Source organism: Cinclus cinclus, chromosome 4, assembly GCF_963662255.1.
Source record: "Cinclus cinclus chromosome 4, bCinCin1.1, whole genome shotgun sequence".
Classification (NCBI taxonomy): Eukaryota; Metazoa; Chordata; class Aves; order Passeriformes; family Cinclidae; genus Cinclus; species Cinclus cinclus.
Window position 1 is genome coordinate 43578583 of NC_085049.1, and position 23598 is coordinate 43602180.

Here is a 23598-nt window from a genome sequence, read left to right on the forward strand (position 1 = left end):
GTGAGAATTACATGTCTAGTGAGGGTGCAGACATAAGCTACAACTACAGATGCATTTGGTCTTTATTGTAAGTCAGGTCTTTCCTCTGGCTCAGTGATCTATTTTTAGGCTGGATAATCTTGAATTACCATATCAGAAATAGCTTCCTCTGCTTCTTTCTTGTTAAAGGCTCAGTCCAGCAAAGAAGGCAGAATTTCTTATTCACATTTCCAGCCCAGCAGAACGTTAACATTTATTGTCTATGTCCGTGACTGAGCTTAGTAACTCTTGCTTTTAATAATTCAAAAGGTTTTTTCCTTGTGCTTTTTAAATTCTTAATTGAAAAACTGATTACCAAATTCTGCAGACTGCTGATTTACTTGATTTAAAAGTAGGAAAAATGTAGCAAGAAGACTTTTTTACTTTAGTGTAAATAGTTGTTGTTCTTTCAGAGTTATTTATCTAAAAAAGCATGTTCAGAAGAAACCAAAGAAGTGGGTGTGCAATAGAAGCATGAGGCAGATTTGAGTGACTGATACTGTAGTCATTATCATGCCAGAGAGGAAATTAGTTATGTACTGGGGGGTGGGGGAGTGGAGGAGTGCTAAGGATTGAAGAGCAGCAGAAGTTGTGGTATGGGGTTTTCCCTCCTCTGTTCTTAATGTGTTCATTTTAAATTCCCAAGGAATTTTTAAAACTTTGGTGACATCTAATGGATACTGTGTGAAACTCCAAGATGCTTCTGTTCTTCCCCTTAATTTTATGTAATTGTGCCTTTGTTTCCTTTCCTTAGTAAGATTATTTTTAAAACTCTTCACAAGTTTTTTAGGTAAAAAGAATTTGCAAGCTTATGAGACAATCGTAATGTTTTAAAGAGTTAAGAGAAATTAAGAGTAGGACTAACGATAAAATATATCTAAGGCATATCTTGTTTGTTGTTTTAATTTCACATGTAACATTGTAGTGCATGTGTGAGTTAGTAACATTATCCTCAAGTGAGACACTTTATAATGGTTCAGGGAATGCTTTTGTGTTTTGTTAAAATTTATTTTTCTAGGAAGGCAGCAGCATGTTGGTAGTATTCTGTTAACATCTTAATTTATGTTTCTGCCCATAGCTATGTAATCATTGCATAATCGCTGTCAATATTGAACCATTTGTTGCTCAGATTTAAACACTGTTTGAGTTTTAAAGTTGACTATAAAAATATGTGAATTTTGGTTTTACTTGAACTAAACTATCAGTCTTTTTAAGTAGGCACATCTGCATTTACTTTAGCCAAAAACCTCAACCAGTGTTGTATGCACTATGAATCTTGATTTGGGGTGAAGGGGAAGGGGGTGGGGGACCAAAATAAACTTTAATTTTGTCTTAGTCCACAGTTAATTATTGTAAGATGTCATGTGTGGAGTTAATTTTCTCCTTTTTTGTTCTACACACTGGCAGTTACAGCAGCTTTAATTTAAAAGAAATGGTCATGCCTGGTCAGTTTTACCTTTTTTTAATTTTAGCATCAAATTGAACTGTCAAAGCTTTTGTTGCAAAACTGTTTTCTTGTCATTATATGATGGTACCAGAATGACTACATGATGAGGGAGGGGGAATGCAGGGAAACATTAAAATGTATGTCTTTAAATACAAACATTTAAACTATTTATAATTTTAACAAGTTTAGTTTTATTTTTGTAGGGAAGTTTTTATTCCCCTTAAAGTTATTACTGAAATGGCAAAAAAAGTGATGGTTCCATTATTAAAGCTGAAGTTGGTAATACTTGGTTATGTGACGTGTTTACTTTTTCCTTCACCTGATGATGTATTGTGATCACTTTAAGGCCAAATGGGTTTCCATGTAAAACAGCAATGAGTCCTGTGGGCAGACACAGCTGGCCTTTAGCATAAATTAAGGTTTGCCTGGGAGAGGAGAGAAGGGAGGGAGTGGAGCTGAAGGTTGTGGGGCTCACAGAGCTGACCCCTCCATAGGGGGAGTGCAGTGGTGCTGGGTGGGACAGCCCATGGGTGACTGGTTTCCTTTTTGTTCAAAAACACCTTGCAGAAACGAGGCCAGTACACCAAGGCTGGAGGTAATACCCTGGCCCACCCTCCCTCCTTAGGAAATGCTATTCACACCTTTTTTATCTTTATTGGCTTTTTAGTGGTTTTCTTTGGTAACATCCATATTTAATTTTCCAGTTACTAATTCTGTGTTTCATAGAAGTGGTTTATTCCTCCCTGATTGAATTGGTAGAAGGGAGCTGCTGGGCTGTTTGCTTTGGTCTCTGTGGCACTTTGCTCTGGGCACCGTGGCCCCTCAGCAGAGGAGATGGCAGTAGCTCAGCCAGTGCCTTGAAAGCTGGTTTATGTGAGACCTCACAGTTCAGTGTGTGTATTTGGTAAGGCTTGCAAATGGCAAATGCTTCAGCACTCAGCCAGGATGGGATGCATGAAAGCCTTAAAGATACTGGAGTCAGCAAAGCTGCTGACCACACAAGTCACTGGGCTCTGCCTGTGGCAGTTATGTATTAAAAATACAACTCAGCAAAAGAAATCTCATGTGTTTTGGCTGGATCAGGGGCAGAATCATCCATCTGGAGTCTGATGAGTTCACTGTGGAGGCACAGCAGGACAGTAGCACTGTCTGTGGAAGCAGTTGGGCCACTCCTCTCCATGGCAGGGATCGACAGATTTGTCAGTCTGCTTTGTCTTCCTGCAGGCCAAATCTTTAGCACTGAAATTTTTGAACATTTGCATAAAACCCCACCAGACCCATTCCCTTCCTGCCCTTCTCCTGTATGTGCATGAGTATAGAACGGTTTTCTTTCCTTCCAGGTTCCCAGCATGGGGATTCCCAGCTGCAGTCCTTGCAAATTTTATCAGCATTCACCTTTTACCATCTCCCATTGATCTAGAACCATTCAGGTACGTTTTGCTCCTTTGAGTGTTCAATAGTATGCTTGTGTTTGTTGTGAAATTTTTTGTTTGTTGTGCTTTCAAAACTTTTCCTACACTTTTCATCTTGCAGGAGTGTATAAAGTACACTATTTGGGTTCATATGCAGGATAAATAGTTTCTACAATAAAACTGGAAAATAGAAACACTTTTTAAAATAAATGAATTTTGAGCAAAACAATGCTGACTAGTACAGTGTTCATACATTCCCAGAGGGGGATTTGTTAGTATACCTCAGACTAATGGTAAGGAATGAAACTGTCTAGGATTCTGGCAATTTTGTATTTGTATTCATTTCAGAAAATAAAAACTCATTAAAGTCTATATACTTTTTGCTTGGGCCTGAAAGCTACACAGAATCCTTAATTTAGTCTGAAGTACCAGTTTTAACAGGTTGTTAAAGAAACAAAAAACCTTGGTACTAGTATCTCTGAAATAAAGTCCTATTACTTGAAATAACTTTCTAGTCCAATGTTGTCTTGTTTCTTACGTTTACTTTATAATTATTTTGGTGCCATTTTGAGACTTCACCTCCTTCCTTAGTTGGATTAAGTGAATAAAAAGCTGTAGATGATCCTTACAGGACAACTGAAGGGTTCAGAATCTCTTACTGTTGATGATGAAGGCAAATGGATGACTTCCAAATGGGTAAAGCTATGCATCTGCTACATCTGATCTCGGTCAAGAAGCGGGGGCTGTTGTGAAAATTCAAGCCGGATAAGAGGGAAGACACTGTGATTTGCTGTTTAGAACATAGGTTTAGTGCTGTGAACTGGGGACTTACCGATTCTGGAGGAATTATTTTCCTCTTGGTGTGTGAGTGGGTGAAAGAGATGGCTGCAGTAGCCAGTATGGAGAAGTAGGCAACGCCCAGTTCAGAGCAGTTTGAGCCAAGCACTTCAAACACAGAGCCTGGCTGCTGGAGCTCCTTTTTGTGGTATTTTTCAAGGAAATATGGCAAAGGCCAGGACATGTTTGTCTGAAAAGCACCTTCTCATGTTATGTGCTAGCCAGGTGAGAGGTAATTCTGGAGTGTTTGTGTTTGCCCTTGTGCAAGCTGAAATTAGAAGTGTTTTCAGTTGTAGCAGCATAAGGCCTGAAAGGGACCCAGCCCAACAACCCTGTACTGAGGCACCCAGTATTAGCAAAAGGCTTATCAAGCTGTTTCCTTCCTGCTTTCCTCAAAGGTTTTTAAAAATTGTCTTTTTATTGCACTCCATTCTCTACCTCTCCCTCTACAACTTTTGGAAAGGGCATTGTTCACAACTGGAATTTTGAAGAGGTGTTTTTTAAAACCAAGGATTAATCCTGCAATTGCCAAATCTGACTTTTTATGATGCTGTATAAGGTACTAACGTGGTTCTGTCTTTCTTAAGTGCATTTTCCATATGAATAAGACAGGATATTATAGATAAGGTAGTTCTGTTTTGCCTTCACTTTACCACGACTATCCATGAGAGAAATAGAGTGCAAAACTCACTTCACTAACTCTGTAAGCCTAAATATAGCATTGTGGCCTCACACATAGCATGAGAGAAAATAGCATTACAAGTCTAAGATTTCTGTCTTTAAATACAGAATCTGGAATGTGATCAGAAATTTCAGCTGTTTCTAGTGTGTCTTGGGAGGAATTAGAATGCCAGCATATTTTATGACAGCAAAGTTCAGCCTCTTGGTTTTTTTTTCCCAGGCAAAGTTGTATTGGAGCAGTAGCTCTGAAGCTCTCCCTTCAGATAAACAGGTGCTTTCTGTATGTCAGTAATCCTAGGCAGTTCTTTTAATCGAGGCTTGTCAGCTGATACTTTCAGAACCTGCCCTCTTTGCTCCTAACATTTTTTCCATAGATGTGAATGAGCACATGTTAGACACTTCTGTATTTTTGTCTGCTCTGGTTTGTCTTAAAGAGCACTCAGTCAGAATTTGTGGATTTTTAGTAATGCTGGCACAGAAAGGCAGCATAACTGGAACAGAGTATCTTTTAACATTTGTTGCCAAGTGACAGCACTCATTTTTAAATATAAAGGAGGCCGAGTGAAAATGCAGATCACATGGAAAGAACATCCACCTTAGTTCAATATATGCAAGTAAAAGATGTATCAGAGGAACCTTTCCCAGAAGGTAACAGACTTTACACTACAAGTGTGTTTTGTTGAACAGTAGTCTATGATTGGTCATGTGCACAGTGCTGCTTCAGCTCCTGGAGCAGCCCAAAGGCAGGAGGACACTTTTCTAAAGGTGGGGCTTAATTGCTGCTGGTGTTTTTTCTTTAATACTCCGCAGAGAAGCTTTTCATATTACTGTACAATTTCAAAAGACTTGAAATACTTTTGTGGGGTTTTTGCCTTGTTAATTTGAACACTTCAAAAGCACAGGAGAAAGATCACTAAGCAGGTATCCAGTAAAAAACAGGGTTAGTCCTGTACTGTAAGACTTAAGTGTTTTTGGTATTATTTTCAAACATCACAGCTCAAACAAAACCACAACTCCTTTTTTTTTTTTCCCTTAGGATTTTCATATTGTAGGAGAAGGGTTATGTTCTTGGTTTAGATCAGTCATTGTAATGTTTTCATCTACTGCCCCTGTTAGTTAGCTGATAACACGGCAGAAGCCTCAGAACAAAGGTGGATTATGTGAGTTCTGCTCATGCTTTCACTGATTTTTTTTATCAACAGCATGAGACTATCCCCATGAATCTTTAGTTTCATCCTTGATGCCTTTGCTGCCAACCCATAAGAATCTACCAAGTCATTCTTGCCTAGCGAGGGTCATGGTGCTGGCTTTTCCCTAGAACTTGCACAGGAAAAATGAGGAAGGGGGGGAAGTCACTTGAGTTCCATCTCTTATTCCTGCTTTTAGAAGAAAATGGGTGGATTTTGGCAGCTGGAATAAGTTCAAACAACTTCAACACCTTGAGAAAGCAAATTACTTTGAGATTTGTACGCACTTACTGAACCGCAGCTTTAAACACAGTCTGGTGGGTATTATCAAAATACTGACAGCTGAATCTGACTAGAGCAGCATCTGGAAAGCAATATGCTAGCACTGCCCTTTCTTTCTAATCATGGAATTCCTCTGCCCCATCCATTGAATGAAGTAGTGAGGGTGTGTATTTTTCTAAAACTGGTGATTCCTTTAGCCTTGTAACAACGATTTTCTTTACAAATGTGGCTTGTTCTTAGAAATTAATGACAAGGAGATGTGGAAAGCTTCTGTGACGCCGATGGTAGGGTCACTTGGGATGTCCAGTGATGGGAAGATCTAGCTAAGTAATACAGAGCTGTCCTTTCTTGTGGTGCTACAGTAAACTTTATAGTTTTCATAAGCTATACATCAAAATAGAGCAAGCAATGTTGCAGGCAACCATTAAATATTGTTGTCTACTTAATGGAATACTGCTACCTCTTTGCTGAAGGAGAAATGAAACTGATACCACATTGTTAAGCAGAAATGCAAATAAAATGCAGAAATACATGTTTTAATAGCTTGTGAAAGCTTCAGACTTAAATAGGTTAAAGGTGTAACAAGTCACTGTTAGTTCAGGAAATCAATGTATTTTTAAACAGAATCATCCAAGAAATTCAGCTCTGTAACAGGGCTTGAGGTGAATAAGTAGCACGTATCTTACTGTTGGTCACTTTTTTTGGAAAAAGCCTCACATGGGATTTTATTCTTCCTCTTTCCTGGGGCAAAACATACTGGTTCTAATTATGAACAGCAATTTCTCCACTGTGCTTTCTGTTTTCCATCTATTCAACTACCCCAGTTTCCAGGGAAATGCAAGCAAGGACAGGTTCCATTTGAATTTGTTCCCTCAGCTCTGGATTTCTTCCTGGTGCAAAGTAGTCAGGTGGGGTCCTGCTAGACACTAACAAGATTCCCTGTGGCCAGAGGAAGTAGCCCTTGTTAGGTAGGATGACAGTAAAGCAGAGGCTTTCAAAGGCTTATAAAGTAGGAATTCAGCTATTGGACACATAACACAGCTTATTTCTGTAGGAAGCTTTAACTCAAGCTCAGTACCAAAGATACAAAGTTTGATAGGCAGTTTATTTTTTTTTCTTCAAAAGTGCAGCAGTGAACAGGGTTCTCTGGAAGGGCACTTTCTAAACAGATGTTCAAAACAGCAGAAATACACTCACAACATGCTACAGCAAAGTATGCTCACAGACAGGGACATACAAAGAAAATTCATTTTAATTTAATCACAGTAAATGACAGCTGTTTCATTATATTCAAACACTGTATTCAGCTTGATGAATCAGTCTCAAATTACACTTTATTGAAAAGGTATCGTAGCTGCTTTGGGTGTGTGTTTCCACATACATGTCCCTGCTATAGCTTCATTCCCCAAAAAGAAGAAGCCTAGTTTTCTAGGCCCATGCTGGGTAAGCAGATACTGGCTGTATTCACTTATGCTGAAGTGATGATAATGAATGTTGGTTTGTGTTAGGGTAACAATGAAGTTATTAACTGTATTGCTCCCTGTATAGTATCTACTTTATCAGATCATTAGAAAAAAAAAACAAACACAGCTCTGCTTTTGATAGTAATGATTTTTAAAACAAGTAAAAAACATGATCACATTTAATCTCAACTTTGTACCAGTAAGGCCCTTCATTTAAAACGCTGTACATTTAACATGAATGCCTTCCTTAAGTATAGATGCAGCCATGACCAAAACACATGAAAGGGAATATCCAGAAAGACCATTTAGTTTTAAAATAACTTAGTTGGGAATTGGATCTGGGTAAAAGTCAAAGATCCTTCATAGTGTTTTTTTTATTATTATCAAGGATAAGAATTAACACTGATCATCTGAGGCTGTGAAAATACTCAGAATTAACTGCTTCATGGCAACAGACAAAAGTGATAAACTGCTCTAAAAGTAATGGAAGGCAGGCAGCTCTTGGTTCCTGTTCTTCCTTCAACTACAGGCTTAGCAATTCTTAAGTCTTTATCAAAAAGTGTGATAAAATCAAATATTCTCCTGAAACACTAAGTAAGGACTGATTAATTTAATTCTGAATTTCAATTTAATACAACATTTACTATCTATGCCAGATTTCACGTGTAGTGTGCTTCTCTAACAGTGTGTTAAATCACCGAGCCTTTGTTAGAATTGCTTTACAGGTATGTGCAGACAGCAAGAGTATTAATTTGGGTAAAACATCTGGTCACTCATATTGAATAATTGACACCAAATCTGTCAACTTTCACATTACTAACTAGGCAAAAAATAAATAATTCAAAAGACAGTGTCCTGGTTAGGGCTTAAAATCACTTTAAGAAGAGACTGTATTAGAGATAAACCCTGTTGTGGGTACAGTAATGTTTTTTCTAATAAGGAGCAACAGAATACACATTACTTGCACTGAAACTTAAGCAGAAACTAGATATACAGCCCAGATTTGATAGGACTGATGAGGGTTTAATGTGCAGCAGTTAATGTATTTCCCACTAGCCTCTACCTACACAGCTACCAAGATTAAGTATAAACAAAGAACAGGGTCTAAATTGCTAGAATTCAGCAAGCAAAACACTACCTACACAAGCTCAGAGTTGAGAACATGAAGACAACTTCGTTTTGGTTTCTAGAGACAAAACAGGGTATAAAGGGTACTGATAGCCAATACTAAAGCTTGAGAAAAAAAAAGTAGGATAAAGCTACATTTGTAGTTGAGGAAAAAAAAAAATGTCCTGAGTTTTTAAAAGCATATAAGGAGTCTGAATAGCCAAAACCCTCTGCATTTATACAGATGCCTCAGCTGAAAAGTTACCTTTCAAGCTATTTTTTTTTCTTCCAAATATTTGGTCACTTCTGAGAGATATGCAACAAAACCTCTATAAAAATCTAACCTGTAGACCAGCACAGAAGCTTGCATCTCTAAGCTGCATGAAGGACAACTTCTGTGCCTCAGAACTAAAAGCCAAAAAAGCTCAGCGTATTTTGCTGTAGCACTGCTTGTATCCAGTTGGTGGATCTGCACACTGGGGTATGCACCTTCACAGTTTAGTCATACTTCATTGCCTACTTAATGATTAGTTGAAATAATCATGCTCTCTACTGGGGAAAGAGATGTGAAATAACTGAACACGAAATAGCTTTGCTACAGTTTGTTTGACAAGGGAATGATTATCATGCCAGAAAACAGTTGATTTGCGCACAAGCAACACAGAACTTGTCTTGCAGAAGATCCATAATCCAGTGTTTCCAGATGGTGTTTTGCCAGTGAATCTATCTAGAAGTTAGATGATAATGCAAGTTTGTGTGTTTTTCAAGATTTAGAAAGATACTCAACTTTGGGTGCACAGGATGGCTGCATTTCAGATAAGCCTAATCAGAAGGTTGAAAAGACATCACCCTTTTGGAGGGAAACCACGTGACTTTGACATGCAGACCTTTGGTGTGAAGGCCACTTACTGCAGGTTTCAAGTAGCTGGGTCTCAACCAAAAGCAACACTATGAAGCATTTAAACTGCCTAAAACAGCTCTTAGCCTAATGTCTAGTGAGCAATGATTCTATGATTTATTTTTACCTAGTTTGCTTTCAAAATAATTTACCTTCAAGAATCTAATCAACATAAGTAAAGTTAGACAATTCACGACATTTGGAGGTTAGAGACAGACAGATCACCTCTACCATGGTGCCCTGGTTATTGGGTTTTTTTATTTTAGTATTACTTTATTTGCATATTAAAAACAGACTTAAGAGTTAGCTCAAAGCACAGGCACACTTACTTGAATACCTGTTAGTCTCAACAGTCTCTTAACTCACTAGGAAGTCAGTCTAAAACCCTACAAGGTTTTTCAGTAGTACATAGTAACCCAGATCAGCATTTCAAACCAGGAGGCTGAAACTGCATTTTTGTCTGCAAGCTACCAAAGCTGTCCTACAAAATTCATTGGTCTCATCTAAAGTGCTCTCATTGAAAGAGACTACTTAGCAGATGGATTTTAATTCTGCACAAGACACTTGCTAGTCAGAGCCTAACACTTTTGACTAATGCCCTCCTATACTCTCATTTGGGCTAGTTTGCTATTGTCCTTCATGGCCTGAAGCTCAGTACAGGAAACCTATAATTAAGCATAGCTTTTTAGAAGGTCTGTGACACTGAATATGGGTGAGCATTACTGTGCAATAGCACCTGCCTATCTAACCTGATTCAAATACACATTTATTTATTTTTTAGAACAAAATAAACTGTTCAGATTCATAGGCATAGGTTCATCTCTGTGCCTGTGATATGAAAAGGTACTTGAAAGACAAAGGTGGTAATCAACGATCTGAGCAAGACAGATTAGCTGTGTCTAACAATTTACAGTTAGAGTTCAGCTGTAATATATATATATTGCACAAGGCAACCAGCTAAAGACAAGGGGTTTCCTTCCAAACAGGGTTTGAAAAGCCCATTAAAAGTCTTCCAGCTGTAATCAGCGAAAGTTAACAGAGACAGACCTGCTGCAGTCACTGGAGAAACTGGTCAGTAGGAGCCCATTGTAAGAAGCTCTTAGGGGTCTTACAAGAACTGCGCAGAAAACCTCCGAGCCCGTAGGCCGTGATTGCTGAACATGAGCCGAGGGTCGAACCTGTACCTGGAGAGAGGAACAGAGTCAGGGTGAGCTGCTTGGCTTGCAGTGACCACCGCTTCTAGAGAGAGCTATGTGCTACAAGAGCTCTGGGTACAAGGCTATGTGAGAAGCTGCTTTCTCTGCAATACACAGCAGTGACAATTTCTCTTACAACAGAGAAACTGTAACAACACACAACCAAAAAGTTGAGTCCCCAAAGAAATAAACCCTAGCTACAATGTACAGGCAGCATAGGGGCATCTATAACATCAAGCACTCAGGACCTACATTCTAACAGAAAGCTTTGCTGTCCCAAATGACAAACTTATTTAGCACTTCAAGGACACTGTAAGGACATTTGAAATTCTGCTTAAAAAAGCTTTGGTATGATCAGTGACTGAGTTGTGAGGCACAAAGTGCTATTTACTTCCAACAGCTAATACAGACAGCTCAGGTCCTGTAGGAAATGCTCTTGTAAACAGCATCTCCAGGAACAATCAGAGTACTTGGAAAATGCCTGCCTACAGAAACCAGCAGAGCTTCTCTTGCTTTGGAGGCAAAGCTGAGGTCTCTCTCTTGACTATTCAGAACAGCTGAAGTGTATAGCTCTGCTAAGTCAGCAGTGTCTGACAACATTGAAGCCCTTATATTCATACCATCAAAGTTATACATGGTAAGTTAAAACATAGATTAACCATTAAAAAAAAAATAGAAGCATCAAGAAAACATCTCTATTAAAAAAGCAGTATGTATGACAATAATATAATCCATCACAAATACCCTCTATAAAAGCTGAATTTAAAAAATGCACAATTATATTTAAAAGTGTTAACAATAATGAAGTAGATCAGTGTTTACCCGGGATCAAAGACACCTGGTGTACGACACGTTGCTCCTGAGCAGGACTGCAGCATCATTAGTCGATAGTTCATCTTTTCTAGAATTTCTTGATCAATTGTTTTAGCAATGTTATTGATCTGGTGTGGATCTGCAGTCAAGTTATACACTTCCACAAACACCTGGAGAAGAAAGTTCCTGCACTGTATTAAGTCCAGAATGCTTTATGGCAGCACTGTCTCAGATGTTATTTTCAACTCCACTGCAGCAGCCCCACACATAAGCTGTGTTCAGCCATGCAGCTACATGGTCAAAGACAGGACAGTGTGCAAGCAAAGCAAAGTTTTGCAGTGGCACAATTTTGTTGGAAAAGTTTTTACTTCCACCTAAAGTACCTGCCACTGCAGATTATTTTCCAACACTTGTCTCATGATTGTAAGAGGCCTTGCCTAAGCTTTGGCAGTCTTTTCACTAAGGGATCTCAAAAACAATTTCATGACCATCACACCAACATTCTATACTCATCAGATACTTAGAGTTGTCAGACCCATACAGGTGTCTTGACTTCTTCATGTACAAAATTTGCTGAATACAAGTATGCTACAGCCTCAAACAGAAAAAGCTTATTCTGTGTGCATGTACTTTGAGGTTTGTCTGGAGGATTTTAGGGCAGATTTGGTTTTCGGTACATTACATCTCTAGACACTTCTGTGGGACAAATACTGGTCAATAGTATCTCAAGAATTCAGCTGTCGTTTTGTCTGTATTGGAGTAGGAGGCCTGACTGCAGCTGATACTGATAAAAAAAACTGGCTGGGTTGTGTCTAACTTTGATAAAGACATATCTGGACAGACTTTGGCCCTTTTCTTACAAGGTTTACTGCAAGGTTATAGAAGCTATATTGTTGCACCTTCCCCATACTGTTGGTTTTATTTTAGCTAGCTCAGAAAAGCAGAGTGACCCAAAAATGCCACAGCCATACTTTCTTAGTAGAAAAAATATCAAAGTGACATAAAGAGCATTACTGAGTCAGCTCTGGAATCTACTTTTACAAAGAAATCCCACAGGACTTGTTTAACTTGATCATAATTTGTCAGAAAGGGGAAGACCAACCAGGGTCTGCTAATTGGTATTTTGGTTTACTGTACAGCTTTTCACACTATCTAACTACAAAAAACATCTTGTGGGATTTCCTCCCCTGGCTTAAGTTGCTCATTGTAGACTACCCTACAGCATGTTGTGTGGTGCACATTACTGAGCATACCTGCTGTTCATACAGTGCCTGCACAGCAGCTGACTGCACAGTTTGTTAGATCTGTGACCCAACTGCCTCAAACCCCAATCCCTGTTGGAGCAGCTGTGTGCAAACTAGCACAACTAAAGATAAGCCCTGTGACACACCATCTTTTATACGTACAGCACATGCTCCCCTAGTGAGACCTGAGCAGCTTCTGAAGGGGGACCTTATGTCCTTTACATCCAAACTACTCAAGGTCAGAGACCTTTCTCACAGTTGTAACTTTACCTCTGTTTTTGCCAGACAAACAAGCAAATAATAGATGAGAAATTATTAACCTGGAATTTCAAGTCTTCCCGAGTAAAAGAGTTGAACACTGTACCTCCATGTTTATGTTATCAGAAAATATGTTCAAAAAAGACTACCACATGGAATTAAGCTAAGAGAAAAAACTGATACCAGCCCAGCACAGCTCCCTGTGAGGCTGTTAGGTGATACTAGAAGGTAATAATCAGTTTAGGCCTCACTCCCCTCCCACATCCTTTTTTCTCCCTTCTTCCCAGAACCCAGCTACAGTTTTGGTCAAACATTCTCAATAGGCAATAACTATTTCACTGTTTACCCTTCAAGCAATGCCAGTCTGCTTTTCAGAGTACTTCATGGAAACCTTGAGCACTGATAAGAGTGCAGACAGACACAGGTTGTGCACAGCTCACATCTGCTAGTCGGACAGACTTACCTCCCGGTCATCAAATTCACAGTACTGCAGATCCCAGGAAGCTGACAGTGTCCTTACACAAGCATATGTGTTGTTGTAGGAATCTTCACAGACACAGTCTGGGAAGCAGTGCTGTGAAGCAAGCAGCAAACAAAAACTTCAGGGCAGAAGATGAACTTTTCCTAGAGTCTGCACTAGCTCATGCTAACTGCAGAACTGCAACTAACAGATGAACACCCAGATCTTAATTTAACACATGCAAATTACCACTGGGGCTTTTCAACAAAAATTCAGTGATGTTATTAAACTCACCATGATTAAGTACATTTTGTCTGGGAAGCAAAGGTATGTACACAGAAGAGAACAGCACAACTACTAAAGACAGCACCAATAGGATACTTCTGTAAAGCAAAGCAAACCTCCTTCAATTTATATAGAGTAGCTAGTAACTTAATCACAGACAAGAACTGTGCAATAAAGTTACTGAAAGTTTAGAAAGAACATTATGTCACTGCTACACACTTTGCTTAAGCCCACACCTTCCTGCAGTCTCCAGCCCTGAGGCTCCATAGATTGCTACTGCAAGGGTTTTTTTGTGATCTCTCTGGTCATATGGGCATGTCACTTCCACATGGCTGAACATATCCTTCCAATTGTCAAATGCCACACAGGACCTACAGAGCTGGCTCTTACTTACAAACACACTGGTATCTTACATACAGAACCAGGTTAGCCCACACAGCAAACAGGTTTAATTCAGCAGCTATTTCCAAATATTAACAGATTTTGTCTTACTCACTGTGACTCCAGGTCCTAGGCCAGGACAGGTAGGATCACTGCCATTGTATCCTTCTCCTTGATACTCCACCAAGAAGTCTGATCTCCATGTAACATTTTTGTCTCCTCTCTATAAGAGGTTAACACAACTTAGTATGTACAGTACTGTGAAATAGAAAAAATTCTCTGTGCTTGGAATAACACTAACACTATCCACTGCTTACTAGGCAGTATCACTCTAAAATAATTAGCTTTAGGTTAGAAGGTCTTGGGTAACTGGAAGACAAGGATTAAGCTCCAAAAATATTAGTACACCTTCCTGTGAGGGCTCAAAATACTATCTTCAATTTATAAAGGATCATGCAGTAATACCAAGTAGAAGCCACATGGCCAGATACTCCTGTCCTACAGACAAGATCTCTGTAACAAGGCTGTTTCCCTTTGGTTTATAACACATTACCACAACAGATGGAAAGCGATACCCTTGGCAAAAAACCAACCAACCAAAAAAAGAAACAGCTTTAAGAAACAACTAGGTTTTAAGCTGGTCTATTTGTAGCTGCATTTTAAAAGACAGATGGAAGTTTACAGTTAATATACAGCAACACCACAGGCATATGCAGCAAAACAATGAGTTCCAATATTGACTCCACCAGAGTTTAAAACAAGTGCCTTCTACCTTCTTCTGTCTAAAGAACAGCTTAAGGTTTGGATACAAGGTTTTAAGAGCAAAGCACCATTTAAAGTCTGGATGATCCTTCCAAGCTTACTCTCCAAGTAAGCTGCCTTCAATTTATAGACTGAATTTAATTAAAACTAAACAGATCACCTGCAAGCAGCTTTATTTAAACAGGCCTTTGCTCACCTATTAGAAAGGTCAAGTTTACTTTCTAAAACCACATGCACTCTTCTAGAGTTTGGCAGGAAACACTAGTTCTACTGAAAATGGAGTCAAACAAAAGATTTCATAAGAACAGTCTGCTTTTCTTCTATTCCTGTGCTGAGAAATGCTAAAGAAAAGGGGGAGAAGAATGCAAGGTGGAAACAAAACACAGGCTTCAAAACAGGAATTATTACAAATGTGAGAATTATCCAAAGGATGACAACTTTTTATTATAAAACATGACCATGAAAGTTGTACTGCTTATGAAAATGCATGTGCATTTAAACATACCTACTTTTTTCACTCAACTATGTGCATCCCACAGAAAAACAACATCAAAGGAAGAATATGGGTTATGAGTCAACCTAATCAATCAAAGGAAGTAACACTGAAGAATTACCCCTGCAAGAATCATTGGTTACTATCCCTGTCCCTACTTACCAACAGTGGCAACAGTGACATCCCATCCATCTGGGTCTTATTTAAGTCATATCCCGCAATTTCCAGAATAGTGGGACCCAAATCAATATTTGCAACCAGCATCTGCAGGATGAGAAGAACTTAACTTCAGAAGTTCATAACCTATTTTAAATACTCATATTTGTAAGTGTACCTAAACACTACCTAATTTCATCTTTATGGACTAATGGACCCTTGTAATATTGAAAAGCAATGGTAGGAAACTTGGAAAGTCAGTTCAAAATTCACTTGCTTTTGTGGCCTGCAAATGCTTAATTTGATTCAAACAGGAACAGACAGCTTTTTTATAATGAGGTCTTTGCACTTTCTACCACTCTTTGTATTTCATTTAATGGATATATAGGCAGGGCAACAAATTAATAGGTAAAGTGGTAACTGTGAAACAACATTAAAAATAAATCTGTACTGGAATTTCACTTTTTTCTTACCTTGTTTGTCTGATTTGGTTTTATCCCTGGCCCTCGAACTAGCAGTGGAACTTTGATATCAAACTCATAGAGCTGCCGTTTGTCTATCGGCAAAGAAAACTGGCCTAAACAAGAAAAGATGGAAAGAGTTAAATGGCTTCTTGTTTACATTATCAGCCTTGTGTTACCACAGAGTGGCTGGGGTCAGAAGGGACCTTACAAAAGATCGTCTACTTCCACCCCCCTCTGCTATGGGCATGTTAATTACCACCAATCCATTTTTAAAGAAGAAAGGCTCTTAACCAGAACTATGTTAACAAATTGAAGAGAACTTCAAAATATAAGCCGTATCTTGCAAAGTTTAACAGTTTAGATACTGCACTTTTAGTTGTAGAACATGATACAGACAGGCCTTTGACAGATTTTTACTGGTTAACCCTCTTATACCAACTCTTCCTATGGAACACAGAGACCCTTCCTTTATTTGTCCTAATTTTATGCATACCAGGATACTCTGGTAGAAATTAATGCTGAAAACCACAACCGGACAAAAAAACAATAACAAAATTCCAAACACCCCACACTGTGACTCAGTTTTGCAATTCAAATCAGTACTTCTCACATCTAGTTTTCCACAGCTGCTGTTCCCATTTTCTGGAGCGATCATGAGGGTGAAAGGTTATGCAATTCCTGGATCTTATACAAATAAGCAATAAGTAGTAAAAATTTTACCAGTGTGGAAGCCGTTGTCTGATGTGTAAAAGATGTACGTGTTGTCTAACTCTCCATTCACTTCCAATTTCTTCACTAGTTTCTCTATCAGGTCATCTACCGACAGCAGAGTTTGCCACCTATACAGAAACAAAATGCTTCACATTAGAGAATTAAAAATTTGGAAAGAGACTGACTGCAAGTAGGACATTTATATCCTGCTCCAGTCAGCAGTATATGCACTGTAAATCAATTATTTTGCTTACAAATTCTAAAAACAAACTTCATAGACTACTACACTGTTTTTTAAGTCTGCAATAAAGATAGAAATAGACTGTTTGTCCTCAGTTCTTTTTGATTTCTGTAGTGTCTGCAAATTACATCAAAATGCTGATTGCTTCTTATCCAGACACAGTGAAGATTAACCTTGAAGCGCCATGGTGACAGAGTCAGTTATCTCCTGCAAGGTCACTTGTTATTAGTTCTTTATATGTAACTTAATACTAAACTGCAAAACCATCATGAATTTTAGTTGTCTTTATGAGACCCTTTCTGCTTGAAAAGTGTACCAGCTGTTTTGTATTACTCATTTAATGTCAGGGTCCATTATTTCGTGTATCTAAAGCCTTCGACAGCTACAAGTTCTTTTCTTGGTCATGGGGTTTGCTGTTTAGAAAAGTGACTGCTTCCACTACCTTCTACAGACTAATATCATGCTGAATTAACTAGTTATCCAGTTCTTGGATTCTGCTGTCTCTTGGCTTAAAATTTTGATGCATAATTTTACCTTAATGTTTTATAAAGCTAAAGTCCGAAAAATCTTGGATTTCCATCTCCAAAGTGACAAGATAATGCCTGCTAACTGCTCAAAATGAAGATTGACACTTAAAGTAATATTTGTTTCAAAACTTTTTAACATAACATGTCTGTCCTGTAAACAAATACCCTTGCTCTCTATTGAAAAAGAGGGAACAAGTCATGTCTGCACATTTCCCACATCCTCTTTATAAAAAGGAATCTAGCCTGGCCAGTCAGGTATTCCCATGTACAGACTGAGGGAAGATTAATAAATCAGATTAGCTGGCAGACAGGTCAACTACATTTGATGTACTTCATGTAAGAAACTGGAATTAAGTGAAGAAGAACAAAAGGCCATTTTTAAAATAATAACCTCCTGTGCCCTAAAAGAGAAGCAATAGCGAGATCAAGTGCGATTGGTCATTTTTGTGACAAAAATGGCAACACTTGTGAATACCACATTTCTGAAGCCGAAGTTTACTTGCAAAATGTGAACAAAGTCGAGGCCTCCTGAAACAGGTGCCAGATAACTATTAAAGGTAATGACAGTCTCTGACATTGATTGTCAGACTTGCTACAACTTTTTAGAAAAAGCTATACCTTACAAATTCTCATTAAAACATTAAGCAACAAAAAAATTCTTACCGCTTTCTGTAAGCATCATCAAGAAACTGTATTGAAGAGTTGCTCATTGGAGTCTTTGCTTGTCGTATTAGCCAGTGCTTGTTCTAAATAAAAAAAAACAAAGATTAGTGTATGAGAGAAGTATCAGGTTTTAAGCCTTTCTTCGAGCAATTACAGAAATGATTCCTGTGAAAAAGTCAGGCAATGCTATCAAACTGACCTGACTTCAGTTTTCCCTGTTGGTTCATGTAAAATCTAAGCTTCAAGAAGAAGCTACATTACAGCTCCATCATGCTCAGCCCTTGAGAAGAAAACAGAAGGGGATCTTTTCAAAGCAGTTCAGGGAAGAAAATTGTGAAAGTATCTAGGAAAGGCTCTTCCAGACGTAAAAGTGTGATAGCATTAGACAGATCTACAGGAGACGATGTGAAGCATTGCACATCATTGTAAGATTAAACTTGGTTGTCAAAAGCAAGGTACTTTTGGGATTAATATTGGTGAGCATCCCAACAGGTGGCAAGGTAGGCAAAAGCTCCTGCACCCTAAGCAATTAGAATTACTTAAGTTCTAAACAGGTGAGTTCAAATATCCGTACCAGCACCACTATCAGATTCCTGGCAGTCTAAGGAATCAGGGCTGGGGACTACTAAATGGAACAGAACATTACCATTTTATTTAGATTTTGATTCCAAAACAAGAGCATTTCTTCAGTTGCATCATCATGGATTCTTCTAGATGTATCCCCAACTTACAGAAACTGCCCTTTTCTTTTCTCACCTACACCCCCAAAGTAATGGAGATGATGTAATTAATATATAAAGTGTTGATACTACCACATTGAAGGATTAATCTGAGCTGGGTCACCTGCTGGACAAATACATGGGAAGGTCTGTTTTGAACAACCTGAAGGTTAGTATTAGTGGGAATCAGAACAAAGTACAGTCATGACAGTGCAGCTTTATGCTTTTTCATTTAGTAGGTCAGAGATGACCATCACCCTCAGCTTGAGCCTGTATTTAGCTAGTCACTCCTCTGTGTAGAGCCTCTTGTTAAGCAATTTCCCTCCTGTCACACACAAATGACTGAAGGGCTCAGGCTTCAGGGACTCACAAAGTGACTAATAGCTCCTGCACTTACAGTTCCCCTGTTCTCTGCTCTTGACTACTAAAGGAAATATTTTTGGCATAGAGACTTAATACCATAACCAGTTTACTTTAATTCAGTTGTATTCAGCTGTTTGTTGAAAACAATTCCCTGGAGAGATGCAGTCCATCTCAGCTGAGAGAGAGAAAAAGTAAAGAAATACAGCACAAATCCTATCCTCAGCTCAGCAGAAGTTCTTCAGAGAACAAAGGAGCTGGCAACATCACCTGTGCACCAGCTGCCTTTCACAAGGGCTGTGCTTAGCAGAGGAGCTTTGTAAGGCACAACCACGCTGGGCAACTCAGGCAGGTAACCAACCTAATGCAGCAGAATCCTCCTCTTTGAGTATTTTTGTCTACTTACCTCTCTCTGAAGTTTCAAAAACTTCACACAGCACTTAAAAACCTTTGTGGATTTCAAGAAACTTCACACTGACTCAGTTCTCAAATGTGCTTCCTTGTCATGTCTCTTTCAGTACTTGTATACAAAGCAGTCCACCAACCCCACTGCCTCCCTGATCTCCATTCTTGGAGAAATTTTAGGAGATCAAGACAATATACAATGTATTGCCAGCAGAATCAGAACATAGCTGAGCTCTGATTTTGCAGGAAAAACAAGGCATGCAAGGGAGTTACCCAAGGCATCTCTTACTCAACTTATCTTTTAGAACAGATTAGATAAAACTCATCTGGACTACTAATAATTCCACTTGGGAATCCAGACAGCTACTGATCATTTCATACAATTCACAGCTGAGGATTAAAAGCAGAAGTTAAACTCCAACTCTGACCAGTGACATATACAAGAGCTTAAATCCTATTTTTCACACAGACATTCTTCGTAAATGGTTCATTTTAGTAGCCCTTGCCTACATCCAGTAAAGGAAGTGATGCAACATTTATCTATGAGTCAAGACTCCTAATCAAGTACAATCCAAGACTGTCAAGCAAGCATTACAACATCAGTGAGGGTCTTAGTCAATTTACATGTTTATTGCTATTGCAGGAATCGTGCTTGCCCTAGAGAACAGTGAAGCTCTAGAAAAAAATGAAGCTCCAAGAAGACTTAGGCTTCAAGACCACAACACTGCCAGCTGCAGAAATGCACATTAATTGTATCTAGAAAGGAAAGAAATGCTAGTCCGTTCTTCTAGTAAAGCTGCTGAATCCACAGATATTAACTGCCAAAGATGAAGTCCAGCATTTTGTTGTGTTATACAGAAATATGCAGAGGTTTTACACCACATAAGGGGACCCCACAGTGTATATTTTGCTATCTGCTGACTTTACTGGTCAAGTTACTTCTAAATCACTACTTTAAAAGCACTTTATTACAGTAATGGAATCTTAAGACAAAATCTGGGATCCCTTTAGATAAGAAAAAAGCTCATTCCCTAGTCTGAAACTTAGACTGGGCTGAAATATTTTTTAGTGCCTGCAGCCCTTTTTTCATTCATGTTTTTCTGTCGCTGATGAGCACATGGTCATTTTTCAAGCTAAGAACAGTCCTCAGCTAAAAACAAGTTTCATTTTGTACTACAGGAGTCACAATGACCTGAGGTATATACTCGGCTCCTGATAGGCATTTAGGCGATTTTATCTCAGTCTTAAGATTAGAAGCAAATTTTGAAGTGAAATAATTGAACACTGAACAGCATAGGGTTCTATATTTTAAATTACTTGAACCAAAAATACAAAACTTGTGTTAAGTTTTCACCAAATTAACTTGTGAAGTTCACTTATTGGCAGAGTAAATTGCAGCAGATTAGTTTGAGCTAGACCACATCTGCCATATTTGCTGGCAGTGGAAGGTACTGCCCTGTCACAAGAATGTCTGATTTTGTAACATTAGGTTACTTCAGCAAGTGAAAGGCCAGTTCTCAAAGCACTTAGTAACCCTGGGTCCTATGGTTCATGAGTGCAGTCCTCTGATTAATCCGACATGCTTTCACCTGGGGGAAGCTTTGCAATAAGCTCAAGGAATGGACTGCCCCCATCCACAAGCAGATGTGTGAAGGAAGGCAGGGCTCTTGGCATTCTTCACCCAAAATTTTGAGTAGGACATTACCCATGTGTTCCCCTGAACATACTGAGAGCAATCATAAGAAATTTTTAAGATCTTCAGAAAAGTCTAGAAATGAAACAGAATTCACTTTTTATCTGTACAAATCATAATTCCATTGTACTACCACATCACTTTTGCCACTATATTGTTTTTCTTTACGAGACATTAGCATTCAAATACCGCAAAGTCACAAACTTATCTGAGTCTGACACACTCCAATTCAACATGATTAAAACAACCAACAGTCATAGTACTTGCCTATTCTAATCTAATATGCAAGTCAGGGCCACTGCCTTCTGCTCTCACAAGCTAGAATAACCTACACAGGTTCCTACTAGTTAGCTTACCTTGCCATGAATATTAAAATTGCTGTTTCTTGGTGCGCTGACATTTTGAAAGCTCTTTGTATACTGTGGAGCAGGTGTCCAAGGGGAGTGTGGTGCTGGGGTTGCAATCATCATAAAGAAAGGTTCAAAATTAGATTTGTACTCCAAGAAATCCAATGACATATTGGCCTGCGAACAGTGTTGTTGGAGAAGAAAAGTCATGGCTCAAAGGAAAACAGCAACTATTTGACAAATCCAAACTGGACATTCGTAATTCATTTAGAGCTCAGTAATACTGCAAACATTTAAACTGTTTCAAAGACCTACTGCTTGCTCATCTGCAAATGTCCAGAATAGCAGCTCATGATAAAAATAATCCTAAGTGCTCATATTAAACAAATCATTTTTCCCACATCTTCAAACAACTTTCTACTTCAGACCCTTGCATTAATTAGACCTGGAAAGCTCATCCTAAGTGTGTGCCTGTTCCAGGTACAACGAAATCCACCTGTACTCTAGTTTAGTCAAGTAAAATCAGAACTTCCATTAACACAGTCCAAGTCTGAGACTTTAAAATGTCATCTCCCATATGACAGACCCAAGATTAAGAGCTTCAACTTTCTTCAGAAATAGCAATAGTTCTGGAAAAAAAATTAATTCAGCCCCACTGTTTATAGCTTATGCTCATTCTACAGCAAGCTGCAAGATTACAAGGGGTGAAGACAGATCTGGGGAAGAACAGTGTTAAAATGCACTCACACAACTGCATTTTCATTTTAGCCTATACACAATTTCAAGTAGGAAGTTAGAAGAAATTATGAGTTCCATTTTCACTTCCCTTAGGTCAGCCTTTAAAATTAAAGCTTCAAAGGCATTTACTCGTAGAGGAATTCTTCAGTATTCACATCTTGCAACATTTTTTCCTGCCTGATTAGTATACCCTATTTTGGGTATCCTTTTCTTTGTCTAGAAAAAAAAAAATACACCAGAAATTCCCCCTTCCTTCCATTTAAATTTAGCATCTAAGCAAACAGGGCTCAACTTCAGTTATATGACAACAGAGTCAAGGAAGGATAAGAGCCCTTCTGAAACTAATAGCAGTAGCTAACTTTGATTTCATTAGGATCTTAAACTGCAACATGAGAGAAGTGCAGTAAAAAGATTCAGGTGTTTGGATGCTTAACACCAGACTCAAGCACCCAGGTGCCCTCAGACAAGAAAGCTTGAGGATCACATCACAGGAACACAGGAACTTTGCATAAACAATTTATTCCTGTGCACTGCCCAGCAGGTGAATTAAACACTGTCACTGAAATGCTAAATACACATTTGGTAACTACAGGAAGAAAGTAGAATGCAACACATCGAAAATCGTGATACACTGCTGTATCAATAGGCAACACACCACAATATAAGCAGTTTATGCAACAACGACCTGTTGGACAAAATGCTTACGAGCTGCTGAAGGATCAAAAATACCCAGTACAATGCCAGTAATATGATAGCCTCACTTGTGGTTTATCAATTCCAATCTAGCTTTAGACAATGTAAATCTAAATTTAATCAGACAGCTGTTCAGTACCCTAAGAAACATCAATCAATGCTGTTGCTAGTGAGCAGCTGTCTGTGTTCAGGCATCCAGTGGAAGTAAACTCCTCAGGGTCTCAATGAAACACTACAAGATTGCACAAGGAGACATTTCTAGAGAAGAATTTTTGTGAGTGCTAACCTATACACTTTACAACCTATACACTGTTACATCACATCAAATTATGACTCCAGCTTGGCAGACAGGAATATTCCCCCCGGCCCACAATCCCCGCTACCTGCCAAACAGAGCCTTAAGACAGCTAACCCTTCCATAAGATATCTGACATCTTTCTTACCTCTCTACTTTATGCAGATAGAGGGTAAAACCTCCCCTGACCAGCTACACATTGCCCTCATATATTGTGAAGGATTGATTAGGCTTTAATATTTACAAACTGTCAGACTGATGGAGTCTGAGATTTCAAGACACTAATGCATCATAATACCTAACAAACAAAACATGGTGTGAAGTGGTTTTTTTTTACATGCTTCCTACTGAAATCCTGGCCC

The 23598-nt window shown here is 38.7% G+C and overlaps 1 protein-coding gene across 2 annotated transcripts; it reads right to left on the reverse strand.

The window, feature by feature from the left end:
• Positions 1-6950: 6950 nt before the first annotated feature.
• GNS (glucosamine (N-acetyl)-6-sulfatase) lies at positions 6951-21735 on the reverse strand. 2 transcript variants are annotated; one of them, XR_009933159.1, is made up of 10 exons: positions 21520-21735; positions 17987-18069; positions 16565-16683; positions 15854-15957; positions 15387-15488; positions 14085-14192; positions 13307-13417; positions 11351-11511; positions 10380-10516; positions 6951-9161 (listed from the first exon to the last, which is right to left on the reverse strand). XR_009933159.1 is itself a non-coding variant. In XM_062491985.1 (9 exons), exons 1-9 carry the CDS (start codon positions 21718-21720, stop codon positions 10441-10443), a joined length of 1065 nt encoding a protein of 354 aa, XP_062347969.1. In that variant the 5' UTR covers positions 21721-21735; the 3' UTR covers positions 6951-10440. The 2 variants fall into 2 exon arrangements, 1 of the variants encoding a protein (XP_062347969.1); XM_062491985.1 differs by having other exon boundaries at positions 6951-10516.
• Between the last annotated feature and the right edge of the window lie 1863 nt (positions 21736-23598).